General features: G+C 39.0%; 1 protein-coding gene across 14 annotated transcripts in view; it reads right to left on the bottom strand.

Annotated features, from left to right (window-relative positions):
* The window catches only part of ABLIM1 (actin binding LIM protein 1), a 146,462-nt gene that overhangs the window by 45,216 nt on the left and 80,914 nt on the right, over positions 1-20,332 (bottom strand). For all 14 annotated transcript variants that reach the window (XM_017803807.1, XM_017803819.1, XM_017803747.1 and 11 more), the window contains exon 7: positions 1,908-1,995. In XM_017803807.1, the coding sequence (XP_017659296.1) occupies positions 1,908-1,995 (88 nt within the window). The remainder of the gene's footprint in view (positions 1-1,907; positions 1,996-20,332) is intronic.

Below are 20,332 nucleotides of genomic sequence, written 5' to 3'. Positions count from 1 at the left end.
ATTTTAGTTATAGCTTCACTGTTGTGGCATTGTTATTTTTAATTCAGAGAAATGCTTGGAATGCTGTTATTCTGCACCCTAGAGTAAATTATTTGGATGGAGTCAAGATATACATTTCAGCTGAGAGCTCTGCACAGGAAAGGCTTTTGGGTCCTCACACTTAAAAGTACGCTCAATTCAGCAAGGAAAGCCTTGGCAGGACAGTCTGGAGCACACTCAGAGATAACACTATTTAGTCAGAAAACAGCTTGTGAACAATAAAGCAATTTGGGCTGCTCCTCCCCTGAGACAGAGTGACCACAAAGAACACTGATTCACAATCACAGAGAGAGAGATACAGCTAAAAAGAGAAAAACAGCAGATGAGGCAGCCAGGTTTCTCTCCTCTCCCCTAGCACCTAAACTTGGACAGGACAAAGTCTAGCCTAGTTTAAGTAGAAGCAATGCCTTCTGTCTTGGTTTGACCTGTAGAAACTTACCCCAGAGCCTGCCCAATCAACCTGAACTCCCATTCTCTGCTACATTCGGACAAATGGCATCAGTCGCAAACAGTTGTTATCAATAACAGCAAAGGATGAACTGATGCTCACCTCAAACTCTGCCTGTACTTTATCACACCATGATGTAAGGAAATTAAGAAGATTACCGGTTGCCAGATGCTGTAACTGCTGCTTTCAAATTAGTCTTTTCAATTTGCCATTAGAAAGCAGTACTTCCTACCCAGCCCTCTTGCAGCCTCTCCTTGCTCCTGCAATGCAGAGCTGCTACACAACTTGACATCCAGTTCTGTGCACAGCTGGAATAAGATGACTAAGGTAAAAGGTCAGTGAGAGATGAGAGAGACGGACTACAAGGGAGGGCAAACTACAAAATAAAACAAGTTAGCTTCAAAGGAATTCCTTAACAATATTATCTTATTTTGGAACTCCTCCAGAAGGAATCTCTCCTCAGGATTTCAAGAGATGGCTGCATTCACACACTCATAATTTTTTCACTATTTTTCTACAGTCCTTTTCAGGTAGAGCAAACAAGTTTTCTAACATAAGTGCAGTATACAAAACCCAAGCATGTATCTCCCTTTTTCACTTTGATTTCTGGTTTACATAAATTCCTCTACCAACATTAATTAATACTACAGCAAGTAATAATAATAACTGTAGCTTAATACTTAATGGGCTACATTCTCCAAGAGTAGGTGGAATTCAGATCAAGGCTACTTTTCAATCAAGGAAAAGATCAAATTCATTTTTATGTGAAAAGATCATGAAAAAAACAAGCTTGGCAATACCTGGGAGTGTGAGACTGTTAACAAGAAAGAGGAGATGGAAATTAACATTCAAAAAAGAAGTGACTGTAGAAAGACAAAAATAAAGTACACAGGAATAAAAAAAGGGACATGACCAGATAGAAGGGCAAATATGATTAAGAACCGGAGGAGATACTCTGTCAATGTGCATGAGGAATGAGACCTACATGGTTCAAAACAAACTCACTGCAGCCTCTGGAAATTTTTCTTTTGCCTTTTAAAGTTTGGAGTGTGGTCCAGAAGAGCACAGAAACAGACCAGAAGAAATCAGAGGAAACCCCTTCACTTCCTCTGGTATCTCCTATACCAGTGTGGGTGCTGAGCCATCCACGGCATGTGAAATGCTGAGGCAGCCTAATAAGTTTCATTTTTGCTACACAGCTTTAGCAAACACAGTCTGCCTCAGCTGGGGTGCAGAGTCACTGCAAAGCCACAGTTATGACCACCTAATAGACCAAAAGGGTTTCAAGTGAAAAAGTATGACAACATGACTTTATTCCTCTTTGGCCATATTACATGGAGATTGTTTATAAACTCCTGAGGTCTGTGGTAGAAAAATTCCAAAGTCTGATTTTCCTGTTTTGGAATGGAGACATCCTTACCTTGCAGATACATTTCTTCTCCTTCTGTGAACATTTGGTTGCACCTGCTGCATCGTGCACAGCTTGGATGATAATGCTTGTCACCTGCCTAAAGAAAAACAAAAAAGGGACATGAGGGACAAACGCATTGCACTGCTTTGTGACAGACCACTATTTGCAAACAGACCATTGTCCTTTTTCTTCCAGTTCACCTGTTATGCTACAACATTGCCCTCATGATGTGACAATAGTGATCAGAATGTAAGCTTTGCCATACTGCTTCAGCCCTGAGGTCTGTCCTGTCCTCAGCAGAGGCCAGCAGCAACTATGTGGGAAAAAAGACTGTAAGAAACAAGACAATACAGAAGAGCCCTTCCTCTTCACACCTTCCTATTCAAGTAATCAGTAGCTTAAAGTCTTCCTGGCTAGGGGCTACATCAGAATGTATCTGTTTTCCATGATTTGACAAACATCTTTTTAAATCTTCATCTCTCTAAGAGTCCAAGGCAATGGATGTCACACTGCAGTGAGATACTTGTGTAAACCTGCTGCCTTCTCATTTTGTCAAACAGCACGTTTTCTCAACTGCTCCATTGTTACAGAAGAATTTAGACAATGAATGATTTTTCAACCTGCCATTTAATTCTTTGGCCTTCTTCCCAATACTGCTGATATGGCATTAATGGAGAGAGGTTTCTAGAGCCACTTCTGGGACTATTAACTTGATTCACAGATGCCTGACTCCAGAAGCTACACTAACACAGAGAGCTTGAGCTGAATTTGAACTACTTTATAAAGATGCTAAATACCCTAGATCCTGTTACCCAAATCCAAATCCACTGAGTCATTCATTCTCTTAAATACATTGACACCCATAATAGGCAAAGCTGATCAGATTTCAGGACTATAGGGACAGGAAAAATCAAGGCCCAAATATTAATGTGAATTCTTTTCCTTAGGAGACCAAAGCAATCAGTGCACTGGCTTCCTCTCATCAGAAACTAAGCACACAAGGTCCACATCAGACTTTTTAATTGAAAAACAATTAATCCTACAAATAATTAATAGTGAGAAGTAATGCATTCTAAAAGGTTTTAAAAATTGTACCTGACTTTCCAAACAAGTTAACCTCAAATCCTTTTTCACAAGGATTCACAGAATATTCCCTATCAACTGAGCTGTGATTTGAAAAACATATCTGTTTACTCTATAGCTGACTTGTTAAATGTCATCAAAACCATTTCCTACCTCATTATACTTAGGACTATAATATTACTAAATTCAACCTTTCGTTATGTCTATTGAGATGAATAACGACATATTTTTGGTTCACGTCTGACATTGATTATAAAGGCTTACTATTTAAAAGTATTTATATGAGAGGATGAAGTGTATGGGTTTAAGTACCTGACAGCTACCAGAAAACCAACTCTACCACCCACCCCTTCTATAGGAAAAGCCACACCATTTAATTTTAATTTAACAATTCCCATTCAGGAATTTCAACAATACAAGGCCAGAGAAGAGGGCTCAGTGTGCTGTTAGTTTAGCCATACATTTCACTGTTCAGTTGCAAAAAACTTCTCTTACTCAGATCCTGCCTCTGTTGTTGATTCCTGCTTCTTAGGGGCAAAATCCACCAAATAGGGAGACTAATGTGATTTAGGGTTTTTTGCACAGCATATTTAGAGCTACCAGACAAAAAAAGGTCTCTGATAAAAGGGAGAATGAAAAGTCACTACAAAATATGCCTACACGAGGAAGAAAAGCTAATGAGGGAGAACTGATGTTTGACTTGAAGCAACAAACCCAATATTGAACTGAGAGAGAAAAACACAGTTAATGCTCATTCTCTTTTTTTAATTTTCATTACTGGCTGTCCTCTTCATCTCTCACTCTCTCTAGCAATTATTTAACCTCTGAGCCATCCCATTAGTTTCATTCAAGACTGGAATTTAAGAAAAAGAAAATTAAGAATGTCCAAATGTATCTGAAACGTAACACTGGCATCAAACAACAACTATTCTGATCTTGAGTGCAAACATGCAACAAACAGCTACGTTATACATATATATATAAAAATAGCTGTGGATATACATACATACGTACATATATATTTATATATATATATATATATATGCCACTTCGGGCTGTGAATATTGAAGAGGATTCAAAGATAGACCTCCAGTTCAGATAACTCATCACTCAGCAGATACAGACACCCTCTTCCGGATTTTCTGCCTCACGCAAACAATATTGCATGTACAGAGGAACAACAACTCTATCTGTGTTTGGCAAAAAAAAATAATCCTAACTTTTGAGCATTCCTGAAGTTCTTCAGCAGAGTGAGGCCCACAGAGTTCCTTGTTATGAGTGATTTTAGACTTATTTGATTTAAAGATGATGGCAAATCTGATGTCTTGGGAACTGCTCCCAGTTAATGAGATATAAAAAATTCCCAAGAAGGCTGAATCACTGCCAAAAAGGATATTCTCCAAAGAGGAAGACAATAATTGAAAACAGATTTGAAATAATAAAACAGGAATCTTCTGGGGAGGGGGGCCTCTGACTGGGTCATGAAACAAAAGAATATCTCTGCAGCATAACTGTGTCACTTAACAGAGCTCAAATTTTAGTAGGTACATGGCTTTTTCTGAAATAAAATTTGTACTTTCTCTAAAGATATTCAGCAGGGTAGCTAAGGAGCTACACAGTCTGAACTGGAAGAGTACGGGGTCTGTTATGTTATTTTAAATTAACCTTTGAGATATCCTGTCTGGGATGGGATTGTGTTCTGTGAGATGCTTACCAAATTCCCAGACATGAAGGACCGAAACTTTCCATTGTCAGATGAAGCAGATTTTATAAAGATATAATTCTCTGCCAAGTACCCTGATGCTCAACTAAGGCAATGTAGTTTTAAGAAGGGTAGTTATGATCCAGTAGAGATATCTATAGTAGAGAGGACCATGGCATGTGGACAAAGAAAATCACACATTCACACAGGCACAGTTTCAGCTTCTGTTCTTCCAGCCTGGCCTTTCAGGTGTGGTGGTTTGGGTTTGAGTTTCTTTTGACTTTTTGTTTCCTTGGCTTTGTTTGTATGTCTTTTTTTAGAAACAAGGCCATGTTGCACCTATGTTTTAAACAAATGATGCATCTCTTTTTTATAAGCAGAAGGTGCCAATCCTTTGGGTTTTCCATAACTGCTCTGACAGTCATATCACAGGCTTCTGAGCTTCCTGCTCCTTGTTTTGGAGTCAATTCATACTAATTTTGATAAGTTACTTCTACTATCGTGATCCATACTTTGTCCTAAAAGAGTCTGTATCCAGCCCATCTAGTGCCAAAATTGAGTCTTTCACTTGTCATTATCATATGATAAACATTCCACTTACTTTTCTTCTAACCAAAAAGTTTTTTATGAGGATCTTTTAAGAAAGGGAGCCTGGATTCAAGTACTCATCTGTTAATTGCTACAAGCAGTTTACACGGTTTTAAAGCTATTATATATCCTATTAAACTACTTATAGGATAAACAAATCCAGAATTCATCACATTATTATGTGTAGAACTGTGGCCTCTCTGAAGACTTTTTTCCTGGAAAAACCTCTTATATTAAATGATGTACATCTGCCATCTCTTCAAAGCAGGCAGAGATCAATTTCAAGTTTATCGGGTCTGAAACAACTGGCCAAATTTTAGCCCAGTGTGAGTGATGACTGAACACCACACCCCAGATAACACAACCCTGCGAAGTCTCAGTGCTAACACACCCTGCACTGGAGAGGTTTGTGGGGAGTTACACACCACAGCTGCTGCAGATGTTGTTAAGCACTTCCAAAACAGTTTCATGAGTTTTCAGCCTCAGTAATGTTTCTACAATTCATGAGTGGGAGCCTTTCTACAGTGAATATCCACTGGAAAACATTCTGAATCTCAACTAACTCAGGACTAATCTTGCTATGCCTGACTTGCTGTGATCATCTGGGAAAATGGTTGCTACAAATCAGTAATTTATAATGTATTAGGAAAACCTTTTGGATCTACAAGGCAATGAAATATTCACACTTTTTAGACATCTGCCTTTGCCCTTTTAGGGCTACTAAACCTTCATTAAGTATGCCCAGTGTTCAGCTTCCTGTAATGTTATGCTGCTGTGCTCTGAATTATAATATTTGCATCGCAATCCTCACGGCAGTAACAGGTGACATAAATTAAGTGCACATCTGCCCCAAGCATTCTTCAGCCAAGGTGCAAGAGAGTTAAAGATACTTGCCTAGCTCTCCTCACCCCTTCTCAAGTTCACATCCAGAAATCTTTTGCAGTTAGCTGTGCTATACAGCCACTAGGTATTGATTTACCATACTGTTTACGATCCCATCTGAACTATTCCAGATTTGGTTGAGGTTTTCAGGGCTATACAAACCATCAAGCACAAACTGTGACCCACGCCTTAGAGGACTGTCCCTAAACTAAGATTGAGCAAGCTAAATTAATTGCTGTAAATACTTTGATTTTGCATAGCTAGAAGTGCTAAAACCAACCACGATAATACTGAATATTTTTACTGTCCCTTTGCATACAAATTCTTAAATGGAATTGAATGAATTGACAGCAATTTATTGTCAAGTGAAATATTAAACTTGTATGTTGCTGTCACTGCTTATAAAGTCTTTGTTAAATCACCTGGCACTTGAATTAGCCCTAGAAGCAAAGAACATCAGTTATCAATTTATAACAATATACAAGCTCTTCTGACTTTCCTATTTATCTTCTACCCACACTGACAAATCTAAAATAGGTTCTCAGATTAAATCCCATTTGTACACAGTAGACAGAAAAATTAGATTTAAAAAAAGTAGTAGTATGTACTCATTTACCAAACATTTACAGAGCCTTAGACTTGCAGAATGAAGGAACAGTAGCCAAAGGTATACTGTAAGAATAATTATGAATGTACCTGTATGGATGCTAAATTTGAGTAACCCCATGGCTAAATTTGAGTATTTTTCCAAGGTTCTGCAAGTCTCACTGATTGGTGACTGACCACCAATATATGAGTTTTATTTATTTTCTATATACTACTAAATATATATACTATATGCAATATGCACATTACATGCATGTTCATGCAAATAAAATAGCTTCAACACTAGATAGTATTAAGGTTGTATTCATCCTCATAATTTCAAGACTTACAATGAAATCAAGTCTGCAGCAACACTGAGCTTCAGTCTCCCAAATTACAAAGCAGATTAAAAAACATTCAGTGTCATATATACACTTTGGAGAAACACTACCAAGGAAAACCATTACAGAAATTTATTCCTCCTGACCAGTCCTAAGAATAAAACCATGTAACCACCTCTCTAAGGCTTATGAATGACAGCTGGAGGTTCAGTAAACCAGGATTCATGGATGATGAGCTACACAGGGCAGCTAGGTGTGCATATTCTGCAGAGGTCATGTCACAAGTAACGAGCAAAAGTACAAGCTCTATTATCTATTATAACAATACCAAGACCTATAATAATAGTTGATATTGAGAAACCAAATTTTTCGTTGATCACCTTTTGAAACTCAGCAGCTTTAAATTTTCAGCCTTTTTCCAGCATGCTATTCTCCTAAATGACTGCAAGTTGGACATACAAGCCCTCCTTAGCTGATTGAACCATTTTAAAAGCCTCTGTGTACTGTTTACAGAGGGCTTTGAAGGCTCTCTCTAATGGGAGGGGTAATGACCCTGCACAGTTGTGTGGAGTGAGAAAGGTTGCACAACACAGCCACTGCCTTACACCCTGCCTGCATCTCAGCTTAAGAGACCTCTTGCTGGGAGGTATTTGAAGCACCAGTTGAACATCAGGCACTGAGCTCCTGTACAAGCCCTTCTAACACTGCTGATGCTCCAACCTCTTCACAACACGCACAACACTCTTTTGCCTTCACGCTGCGGACCTGCTGAAGTCAGCAATGTACTGTCACTCATAGGTGTCACAAAAGGCAGTGGTGGGTATTGCAGGAATTATTCCAACTCAGGAGCTGCAATTAAAGCTGTAGACAAGCTGACACAACATGCCGCAAAAACCCAGCAGAAAAAGTACCTGCATTGAGCTCACATGCAGCATTAACCCCATGGCAATAGTACTTCAAAAGCCAGGGACTGTATTTTCTGAGTCCAACCCCTCTGCCCCCACTTCCCACAAGATTACCTTTTATTCTCTGACTGCCTGTAAAGCTATAGTCTGATTAAATAAATGTTTTCCTCTTTGGTGAATGTGAGAGTTTAAGATTTCCTATTACTCATGACTTCAGTTCTGTCCTTCCTTCCAGAACAACAGTGAACAAGAGCCAGAGAGAACAATAACAAGAATCCCACTAGGAGACCTCACATGCCAGTGGGTCTGGTAGAGGAAGAACTAATCACCAACAGACATGTTCTGCTGGCCAAAGGACACAATTAAGTGCATATTTGTTGTGTTACATTTGCACAGCTGCACTCGCTCACTCTCCTTTCAAAGATACCTTAGCAGTCACTGACAGCAGTCAACCTGACAAACAGCTACTAAACATGTACAAAGCTTTAATTTTCTAATACTAATTAAATACTACAAAAACTATTACGTAGTTGAAAGAGTACATATAAGAGCAAAAGCAGTCCCCTCTTTGCTTTTTTTTTTAATTTTTATGAACAGGTATAATAGGCCCGTTTGATGAACAAACCTATTCAAATATTTATTTCTACTATGATTCTGAGGAGAATGACCTGATTTCTTAACTCTCTTAAGGACTAAGGAGCAGCACAAAGAATAATTCAGACTCATCTTTTAAACCCCTTAAGGAATGTCATGAATTGTAAAACAGGAACTGTGGCAGTAGCCTACCATTTTCCAGTGAAGCTTTATTTTAATTACTTGCAGAGGTCACAGAACCTTCGACCCTGTTTGATGTTCAGTGTAACATCAAATTCCATTGTTTCCTTCTCTGCAGGCTTCTGTGATCTCACAAGCGGCTGGAACAGCATAAACACTCTGAAGACCAAAATTTGCTTCTAATAACATCCTGACCCAAACTGTCCACTCATTTTTCCCAGGCTCTTATCTGTTTAGCAAGTCACTACAAATATCTGTGCTCAGATACAAAAATAAAAGTGCAGCTCTTCTGCTTCCAAAAGATTTCAGAATCTACCATAATGTTCTCTACTACTACCGAAGGAAGGAAAGTGTAATAAAATTGAAAAAAATCTATTAAAAAAAAATTCTTTTTTAATATGTATCTTTAAAATTAGGACCTTCTAAAGCTGTTTTTTTACACTACTGTCACAACATCTCAATAGAAACAGCTCTCAGGACAGCCTCTGCCTCATTTCAACCCGAGAGAGGATGGAGCAGCAGGAAGCAGAGCTCACACTGGCAGTTCCCAAGCTGATGGAGCTGCAACACACCAGACTGGGGCAAAGTGGGAAATGGAGCGTGAGGCCGTGACTGTAAATCTGAATGACAACATGCCTGCAAGAGACATGGAAGACCCTCAGAGCCTTGCACTGATTGCTGTGCTGCCTTGGGTAAGACAAAACAGCAGCTGCCCTGCTGTTATGAACACTTGCACTGTTAATTCATGCTCAGTTTCTGATTTTATACAAAAATACTTCCCAGCATTCCAACAGTGACCACCAGTGTCATGCTAGTATGTTCCTTAATGGATGGACTGTAATAAACTTTGAAACTTATTAGTGTTAATTCCATAGGCACACGATATTGTCATACACATTAGCTGCTGCTAATAGCAATGCAATTATTCACTGCACGGAATACAGTTTCTCTTTATAACAAAGATGTGAGTAATGATTCAGGCTCAATCCCCAACTGTGCGACTGCTCTACTGTCATGAAGAAACAGTCCTTATGACAGCTGAATATCAATTGGACTTACTTTAGTAAGAGCCCAGCAGTTACTTATGACTGCACTGTCAGCTCTGCTTTGAGTTCTTACTTTCCTGCAACACCCAAAGTTGAGCAAATTGCACACACAGGTGAAAGGTTTAACTATCAATTATGGTCTTTATGGAGCTGTTCATTCTGTCTTTATGGGGCAAATCCACCTATTGCTACACATAGGGCCAAAGTTAAGAATTTGTTACCTATACAGCAGCAGGAGGTCAGTAAAAAGAATTCCATCAACTAAGAAATGTACCCACTATAGCACAAAGTGACTGGTTAGAATTCTGTGGGCACTACAGAGGAGCAAAGCAATACCAATTTATTACCTATTGCCAGGATTTTTAACAACATCTCTGTTAGGATCTTCAGTTAGATTTATGCACAGAGAAACCTGATCCTACTAACTGAACATGTAGTTAATCAGAAACAATCCAGAAGAAATATATGTACTACATTTTATTAAGTTCCATTCTAATCTAATTACAATATAAATCCGTGAATTTATTGCTTTGATTACCTTTATTTTAGGTACATATGACGGCAAGATCCAGCACCCACCATATAATTTTCTTTTAAAGCCTGTTTATTGCAAAGATTATTTTTTTAATTTTGAAACTCCTCAACAGCAAGTATCTGACAAGGTCTGACACAAATCCCTCCTCTATTTCTTCACAATGCTGGAATAGGTCCAGTTCATAATTACAGGTGTGGACTTTCTATACCTTTTGTAATCTTTAAACTTCACAAACATTCGATAACTAAACATTCCTTTAACCTGTATACATTCTGTCCAGCATGATTTCTGCCATGAAAAGATACTTCAGAAAGTGAAGGACCTGATTACAGCCACATTCATATTGTTGGATTAGTCTGTCATTAGAATGATCCAGCAAAGCTACTTTACAGTACCTTCACCATAGTGCCAAGGGCCTTTTCAAACAGCCTAATACTGGAATAGCTGAGATTTTGTCTCCACCAGCCAGCAAAACACCTGTGCTGGCTCCCAAGAGTTCTGTGTAGGAGTGCTGAGCTGCACAGCTGAGCGACCAGCCTCTGCAGCACAGTGTTAAAGCCCTTCCAGACACAGCTTCCAGACTGCTGAAAGCAGAGCAAAGCCCTTAGCCTGGTTTGCTGCTGAGTGTTAGTTCAATGGCAAGTCAAGGGACTGCAGGGAGTCCTGTGAATGGATTATGTACTGGATGCACAAAAGAGGCAATCTTCCACAACACCAGGAATCTCCCACTTTCCGAGTTGTCTTCATGCTTTCTTTCATTGGCTGATAACAGGACCGGTGAGTTATCAGGAATATGAGTTCAAGAGTGAGGCATAACTTTGTTTCTTCTTTTAACTCTCTGCATGAAGTGACTGTTAGTCCCTCAACCAGTTCCTCTGGCTGGGCTTCTAACACAGAGCTTGATATATGTGCATGAGCAGATCTCATTAACTGCAGCTGTATTTGTAGTGATGCAACAGGAGCTCCAAAACCATGGGAAGGAACTTGAACAACTATTACTAGTCTTTCAAGGTATTACTAGTTTATTTCGTTAGAAAGAACCTTCTCAGTCAGTAGAACTATAGCTGACTTCACCTTGCTGAAATTTAGCTAGAGAAGTCAGTAACAAACCTCCTCTATATCTTAAAAAAAGCCAAAACAACAGAAGTATACAATAAATCAGAAAGTTTTGCACCTGACAGCAGGTAATAAACACTAGACCTCATTCTAACATAACAAACTTTTCACCAATTCTAAATATTAGCAATTATCTCCACTCTGATCATGATTTGTTTGTGTATACAGACAAACAGAAATAAAGAGCAGTGTTGGATATTCATATATAATTATTCATGCATGTGGAATTTGAAAAAAACCTAGATCTTAAAGTAACCATAAAAGGAAAAACCCAACAATTTTTAAGACACCCTGCTGAATGTCCCAAATTCTGTGTTCTAAAATAGAAACAAAAAAATTATCATAGTCCATATGTCTGATCCACAGAAAAATCATAAGAAATGTGATAATACTAAATGAAAAAAAAAAGGTAATGACTAATTTGTTAAATTAGAAATAAATATAACAAATAAGAAATCTAAATTTACCAAAGAAATTCTTAGGAACAGTATATTTAAAGATAATAAAAATCTTTATTAAAACATGATGTGAAAAACCCCCAAAACCCCACGGATCAGGCTAAGATTCCATGAGAGCTGTAGATGAAAAATGATGAAAGACAACACAGAAAAGGCAAGAGCATTCAGGACATGTATCTTTAGGGTCTGTATTTGATGATGCCAAAAGATATATATTTTCCTGTTTGATAATGTTTATTGAGCAAGATTTTTTTAAAATGGTGTTTGCCATGAGTCCAGATTTACAAATTAGGAGACCTGAATAATTTGAACTCAAAGAGTCTCAAGAAAACTATAGCTAGACAGTTCTCTGACAGATGGCTCTGCTAGCAGGGGAGACTCTGCTGAGCCAGATACCTCAGCACTTACTTCCTTCCACCCACAGCATGAGGTACTGCTGGCCAAGACTAGAATAAAAAAACCTTTCCTGGTAAGTCTGCTGATGACTCAAAGGCAACGCTTGTTTAAGGTATCTAAACCAAGCAAGTATGTTTTAGTAGTCGTACGTAAAATGCCTGCAAACCAAGAAAGCAGGACCCTGTGAGACTGAGGGCCCTGTTGTGGGCAACAGCAACTGATAGAGGCCACTGGGGAAAACTGTTAATACCCTTCCAGAAAATGCTCTCAGAGTACCTGAAAGGGCTGGGTCTTTTAATGTATCATTTAATGTATACAAAGAATATGAAAGAAAAGCAGAAAAACAGTTTTGCTTTTGACTACAGATACTGCAACATCACCATTGCAACATCAGTTGTGAGTGCGTATGGGGGGATTTACAGGAGAGAGTTCAGTGGAGAACCATCAACACAACGTGAGCCTGGGTCCTGAAGGACTCAGAGTCAAATCATTATTCAGGGAAAGGCTTCAGAGGTGACTAGATCACAGTGACAGGCGATTAAAAGCAGAGAAGGGAGGTAATAGCAGGAAAGAGCATGAGCTTTTCAATCCCATTGAAAACAGTGACATCATCAAAAAGCTGAAATTAGATGAATTTAACCTCAAAATAAGGTGAAGTTTCTAGAAATCAAGGGTAATTTAAGCAGCAAGAGGGAAAACTTTTGGCCTTATAATCACTCTGCAGCCTTCATGATAGGATAACTTACCAAAGGATAAGCTTTAATTTGGTTTCTAGGGAAAAGTGCTACAATTTTGAAAAGATAAGGTCAAGCAAGATGACTTCAGCAGTGCTTCTGACCTTTATCTATTACAATGGGCATTACAGAGAGAGAAGCTTTTACACATACATCAGGCACCTCCTAGGGAGCACGGGTTACACTGGAAAAATTTCCAATTGAGTTAAATCAGTTCACTGAGACCTGTCCTGGCTAAGCAGCAAAATTCCTGCTCTAGCAGGGGCTTTGTGGCTACAAGGCAGCTTTGGTTGATCTGGTTTGTGGTTCACTGAGACAGTTCAAGTGCAGGGCCAGAAGTTCTGGGGTTGGATATGCTATATTAGCACCAAAATTGCTACTGACCCTGATAGCCCAGCACTGTGACAGGGCTCTGTGGTATGGGGAAGGTTGGGAAAAGAGCCCAATGTGACACTAGACAAAACTCTTGCTAACCAATTGAGTGGGAAAGTGCAAAGCACTTTCTAATTGGTTAAGCAAGTGAGACCTTGGGGATTAAGCAACTCACTCTGAATCAAACTAATGCTTGCAGCAGAGCCAAGCAGAGAACTCAAATTCTTAGACTCCCAGCCCGGCTAGACCTCCATGTAGCACAGCACTAGATCTAAACAACTGTTGCCAATTTTCTTGTTCATCTAACGCAGAATTGTCTTTCCACTTGTCTGTCAGAGGGATGTTTCAGGATCTGTGCAAGACTTGGCATGCAATTTAGCAAAGTTTGGGCTCCATTTTGATATCTGCACTCACTTCAGAGGGAGTGTCCCAAAAACAACAGAGAAATAAAAGTTGCAAGGGCCAAAGGAGGGGAGAAAGGAACTAAGCATGAGGTCAGACACAGTACATCCACAGCAAATAACCGGAGAACAGAAAACAAAAGTAGCCTGTAAGAAACAAAGTAGACATGCAACACTCAATTTATGCTAGTTTGTACATGGTAGACTCACAGATTATTCTAACAGGGGAACATCTTATGTGTGAATTGGGCAGGGGATATTTTTCCCATTAGTGACTAGAGCCCTTGTAGCAAACTGATCCTATTCTAAGTAGTCTGCTCTGGTAATGCTTTAAAAAGTCTACAGGACAAGTTTTATCCCTAATTAATTGCAGTGCTACCTGCTACCTTTGGAAACCTCTTCCAACAACAGGTCACAACAAACAGCAGATGACAACCTAGGAAAGGGACAGATTTTCTTTAAATATTTTTCTTCCCAGTCACTCCAGAGTCAGTTATGAGCCTGGATTTGACTACATCCAGACACTGCTCAGGAATCCTCATTTTGTAATTCTGGCCGAAGAGTTTACGTTACACTAAATCTAAATGGAAAAAACAAAGGTCATCAAGGTAACCAGTGGATAGGTAGTGCAGAAAAATACTTGCTTCTTTTTCAAACAGAACAACTTTGAATACATATCAGACCACCAACACATGCTATACTAAAAGCAGAGTCTTTTCTTTTTGGCAGAAGTCCTTTTTTTTGTCCTATTTGTCAGTCTTCTAATTGCTGATACACGTGATTTCCCATTACGGCTGCAAAACTACACAAGTACATTTTTGAATCCTTGCTAGCATGAATATCCCATCAGAGTATGTTCTTCAGAGCCAAGACCCAGGGATTTTTCTCCCTATTCTGTCTTCTTCAGCTCCATATAAAAATCAAGATTTCTAGTTACCACAGAAAAAAACTATTCCAACATTATTACTGTAGTGATGACCAGGAAAGAGCTGATGGACATAAAGCAAAAATGGATATATAACAATATTTGGTGCCATTTGGTTTTCAACTGAGTAAAGGGTCTCCATGATTTTGCCTAAGGAGCAGTAGTTCAAGAGTGATGGTGAGATATATCTTCTTAAAGTTTTTTACTGCCTCAGTTTTTACTCTCCTCATTGCTAGGAAAAAAAGCATTTTCCAGCCAAGATGCAACTACTCTACAGAAGTAAAGTACTATTCTAAAGTAGTACTCTAAGCAACAGTAAATCCATCTTCATGCATAAAAAAAAAATCTCTCTCCAAATCCTACTTGTAAAACTCAATTTCTTACCATTTTAACTTATATTCAAATGATTTATGACACTCATTTCAGTGACCTCTGCAAACCACAAAAAATCCCAGGCTAATTTCACAGACAGTTTAAATGCTGGAGTTACTGTGTTACTGGTGACGAAAAGGTGCATCTCTTGCTGTGTGCTATTTTTCCCTCTTAAAAAGAGGGCTTTGTAATAAATGTCATTCATCCCAGGTATCTATCCAAAGAACTATTAGACCTGGATGATCTTCTAATGTAGCATGAACAAGTAATTAAAATCTACCCACCTTGTGCTCCAGGTGGTCATTTCAAACATTTAATCACCCATAAAATACTCATTTGATTGTATTTCTTCATCTGTAAAACACCTGGTCAGCAAAGACAGGTGTTAATTCTGTGGACTTCAAAGTCCCTGCAGATTCCAAACATATCTTTGGGGTTTGTATTTGTTTTTCTTTCTTTTTTTTGTTTTTGTTTTCTTCCCCAGGAAAGCACCCTAACGAAGCAGATAAAAGAGGGAAGGGACTGACTCCTCACAGAGCGCACGCTGGGCACAATACCAGGATGTAGCCTGTTACAAGCAGGTGACAGCTACAGACTTGCCCCAACAGGCTCTTCTCCACTTCTCAAGTTTCAAACATGTTATTGCTGCATTCTTCCCTACAATTACTTTTCATGGGAGATAGTCTAAGTCCTATCCTGGTCTTCTAAAAGTCAGTCGCAAACTCTTCACTCATAGGAAAACTTAAAGCAGGACTTAAAAATGACAAATCACAATCCTGCAAAAAGAACGAAAGGTAACTGGCTGAAATAATTTTACATTGCTGCAGAGTGCAATGTCACATTCCCCCATCACCACATCCCAACTGCCAGTGAGACTATGATGCTGGAGAAAATTCTGGTTTTAGTCTAAATTCTTTGGTGCAGGGATCATTATTAGTTTTATATCTCTGTTGTGGGTGATTGTGGCAGGTAGCACCAGCACAATGCAAAGTTTTAGAAGATGGGCAGCGAAGCAATGTGGACTACTAAATAAAAATAGAGTATTATATTTTCCCTGAAGTAGTCTGATCCAAGAGCAGAACAAGATGTGTTCTGCAGTGACAACCAAGCAACTCTTAATACAGCTACGTAACATGAACAATAAATTCATCCAGGTAAGTTACTCTTCTAAAAACTGGTATATGTTCTGTGCAACTTTAAGACATGATAAAGCTACTTGTTTCAAGTGTCTGTTGTGTGTTACTGGAATATATGCAATGGTTATATATCACAAATGCTGTTTATGGTGGCAAGAAACTTTATGCTACTATAAATGACGCTACTGAAATGTAATTTTTAAAGAATTTTGATCAATCTGCTGAAGTTTTTCAGTAATGTTTAGTGCAAGAAACACACCAGAGAATATATAAATCAGAAAGGTAGACACTAATGATGCTTTGCTAGGAAATACAGATCATAATCAGCAACACTGTGGTCACAAAAGCAATTTATAGAGATAAGGGATAATTTTATAAGCACCTGCAAGATTTCACAAATCCCTTTGTGGCAATAAGGAAGCTTTAATAGGTTATTTTTTCAAATTACTTGTTACAACCTGCTCTTATTATTCACCATCTCTACATCCTCTTAACATTCCTCCCCTTTCTACTGATGTTCAAATTGACTGAAGGATGGTTTCCAAACCACTGCTGAGAAGTTAATGCCTTGTGATTATGCTGCCATAGCAACTAAACTTCTGTTAGGGCTCTGTCAACTTCAGATACTCTTTTGTCATCTGTATATATGAGGTCTTTCCCAACTACAGATACCTCTCCTGCCAAATACAATGTTTTGATGGAGGTGGAGGGGAAAAATCACAAAAAAATCCTGTTAGATTTTTATATCAAGTGACTTACGTTATTTTTCTGGAAGTATATTTATTCTAGATTTTTGATCCTGTGCATGGTGTGGTGTTCTTGGCAATTACAGTAGCATATTTTTCATCAGGAAAGGGTAGTCTAAAATGAAGTTAAATCTATGCTGCTACTCAGCTACACAGACAACCTGCCTGAACCACTCACCCATACCTGAGTTATTATTAAACATTTCCCCATTTTTATGCAAACAAACCCCACATCAGATAAAAAAAAACCAAAAAATCAGCTTTCTACATTGACTGATAAAACACCCTTCTCAGCAAACAGGCAGGGAAACTGGAAACATACACTAACCTAATTTTTATGCAACAGGTCTGCAAAGTGATTAAAAAAGCCAGGAAACTATATCAAGAATTCTTTAAGAGAGAGGATCGTGTTGTTTCTCCATACACCAGCAATCAGTTGCAATCAGAAACGTCCCAAGCTCTGTGCTTTTCTCCTCTCTTCCTGATATTTAAAAAACATATAAGCCGCACTCTCTTTATCTAATTTTAAAAAAATCCTTCTGGTGCACAGGAACAAAAGTACAAGTACCCTATTATGATCCCACTGGCTGCTATTCAGTCACATCACAAAGCTGCACTCCCCTCTCCTCCCCCCAGAAAGCCATGACCCCTTCCAGTTTGTATCCAATTTCACAGGAAGGCGTTTACCTTCTGACAATAATTTTTCAATCCAAGTCCATTCCCTCCTCAGCCCAGTGGGCAGAATTCCTCCACCTCCGTTCAGAGTCGAGCCCCAGCAGAGCGCGGTGCAGCTGGTGTGCGTGCTCACCGAACCAGCTCACAGAGAAGTGCCTGTAGCTGCACCCAGTCCTGAGCCTCACTCCTCCTCTGCTCCCACTCAGCCTCTCCTGCACACACCCACCAAAACAAGCAAATAACCCTCCCTGCGTGTTAAACCCACTCAGGCAGCAACTCGGCCATCCCATTCTGAAAAAGGAAAAGGGGGAAGAACACCAGCCCAGGCAGGGGCAGGACCATTTCTCATCACTTTTGTGTGTCACTATTTGATGTCAACATAGTTTAGAACATTTTTCCCTTGGGGAGAGGCATCTGCTGAGTATGAACTCAGTGCTCTCTTTCTCTAGAAGTTATTAAATATTACTTCCACAGCTTCTGAAGAATTTATACAGCCTCCTGAGTGTTAATATTGTTTTGTCAGAAACAGTTACAGTGAGATTGTATTCTAGCGCAATTCAGACTAAGGCAGGCAGGGTGCTGAGGCCACTTCTCACACTGGTACATGTATCATATCCTGTTTGCACATTTTGGAGCGAGATCACGCTTCAGATACACTCTAGGAACATTTTATGAGTTTTCAATGGGCCCTGTGCATTGACCCTATCTGATCTCTCACAGGTAGTTTCCACAATTGAAAAGGTCCCTGTGCTCTGCAGTAAATGCTGACTAAGAGGGCAAATGACCACAGCACGTGCTTCTGCTTTTTCTTATCATTTACCTGGGATGTTCAAGCAACATGGTCGTTTTCTCATTTATTCTAACAGCAGTAAAATTAAACACAAACAAAGCAAATCACAGAACTAACAAAACATGCATTAAGCTCCGCTGCTGCTTCTCATATGCTTTGTGGCTTTTCCCCCTGGATTATTACAGTGTGTGAGGATGACAATGGATAACAATGAGGATGACAACCAGGAGATACAGGTTGCAAGCAAAGTCTCTCCCAAGTCTATAAGACACCCAAACCAGTAGTGCTATGAAAACAGAATGGTAATACATTCTTCAGGGATATTATTTTACTACAGCTTAAACATACCACCAAACTTGTTTGGATCCATCCTATCAACAGTCTTTGTTCAGTTCATTAATTGCTTCACTTATAAAAGCGTTTAGAATTTTTGTTCACATCAACCTGTATTACCAGTACAGGTTGCATCATTAAAATCCAGTAAATGACATATTTTGTGATACTTCCTGCATAACTGCTATGAAAACAGCCTTGCTAAATGCTTCATTCAGCAGAAGAATATATGCTAGTCTTTCATTTAACCTTTCTGAATGGAATTGAAATTAATCTCTGTTTGTTTTAAGAGATTCTCTGCATAGCTCCTCTATCTAGAAAGTGTTCTAAGAACCCAGACCAGATGCATGACTGTACTGAGGTACCTAACTAAATACTGTCCTCTTTGCAAAGAAGGTGAGCTATGAGCCTAAGTCTTCCTAAAATAGACGACTTAAACATACAGGCTACTGAGTTTCCTTGAAAGCCAATCAACTGAAGCATCTGAATGCTAATACTCACATGAGCAAAGCTGCTAGTATGGGTAAGTGTTGCCAGAAAGCAACAGTTGAACAACATAGGCAGGCATGGTTCAAATAAATCATTTACAGTTCGTATGGGAACCAGCAAGGTTGTTCTGCCATCTGCCATTTATTTATTTATTTGGAAACAGACTCGTTCACATGGTAAGAATAAACAGAAACTTCTATGAATCCCTCGCAGCACAGGTTTCTAAATCTAGCTCTGAAAACAACACTTGAAGAAACTGATAGGCACTTCTGGCTCACATGCTTTGCTTCTTAAATATGGATACAATTTTCTTAGACAAATGTAGCAGTTTTTGCCATTTGTTTGGTTTTTCCCTCCCACATTTATTGTTATTTCCTTCTAACTTCAGAAGTCAAGGTGTCTCAGAATTGACATCTTTCAGAGTTAGTTACAGCACAGATGAGGCATCTCAAAATTCTGGTAATTAAAGTAACAGTATCTACAAGTACTAAACCTCCTTCATGTTAAGTACCACATCTTAAATTACTACTCCTCTTTAAAATCAGGAGAAGCTCAGCATAAATTACAGTGTCACAAACATAGAACTCGACCTTGCTGGCTGAAATCAAGGGAACCTCCTGGTGCCCTGGCATTTCTCTTTTCAGGTCCATCTGTGAAAATGGCACTGTGCCACTGCTTACACGGTGAGGTGCAAGTTTCAACAGTGCACAGGAAGCAAACCCAGGGCAGGCAGCAGCCCCTCAGACCAGGAACTAGAGCTATGAACAGCTAGGAGAAATTACGCAATGGCTTTTTCTTTGCCAATTAATATTAAGTAGGTAGTATTATAAAAATAAATGGGTAATGTAGCAAGATGGTTGAGGGATTTGAGAGCAGATATATACATCTCTGTCTCTAGATTATGAGATCAAATCCTGTTCATATCAGTTACAGCCAAAAAAAAGTGAAAATTGTAAGACCTCAATCTTATTCTCAAATTTTCTATTTGATTTCATGCAAAACATCTACCTGTTTCTGGCCTCATGTCTTTGTTCTGCAGAACTAAAAGAA

Source organism: Lepidothrix coronata, unplaced genomic scaffold (assembly GCF_001604755.1).
Source record: "Lepidothrix coronata isolate B3197 unplaced genomic scaffold, Lepidothrix_coronata-1.0 Scaffold8, whole genome shotgun sequence".
NCBI lineage: Eukaryota > Metazoa > Chordata > Aves > Passeriformes > Pipridae > Lepidothrix > Lepidothrix coronata.
Note: the sequence above shows the minus strand (reverse complement) of the source record. Positions and strands in the feature narration are given on the sequence as shown.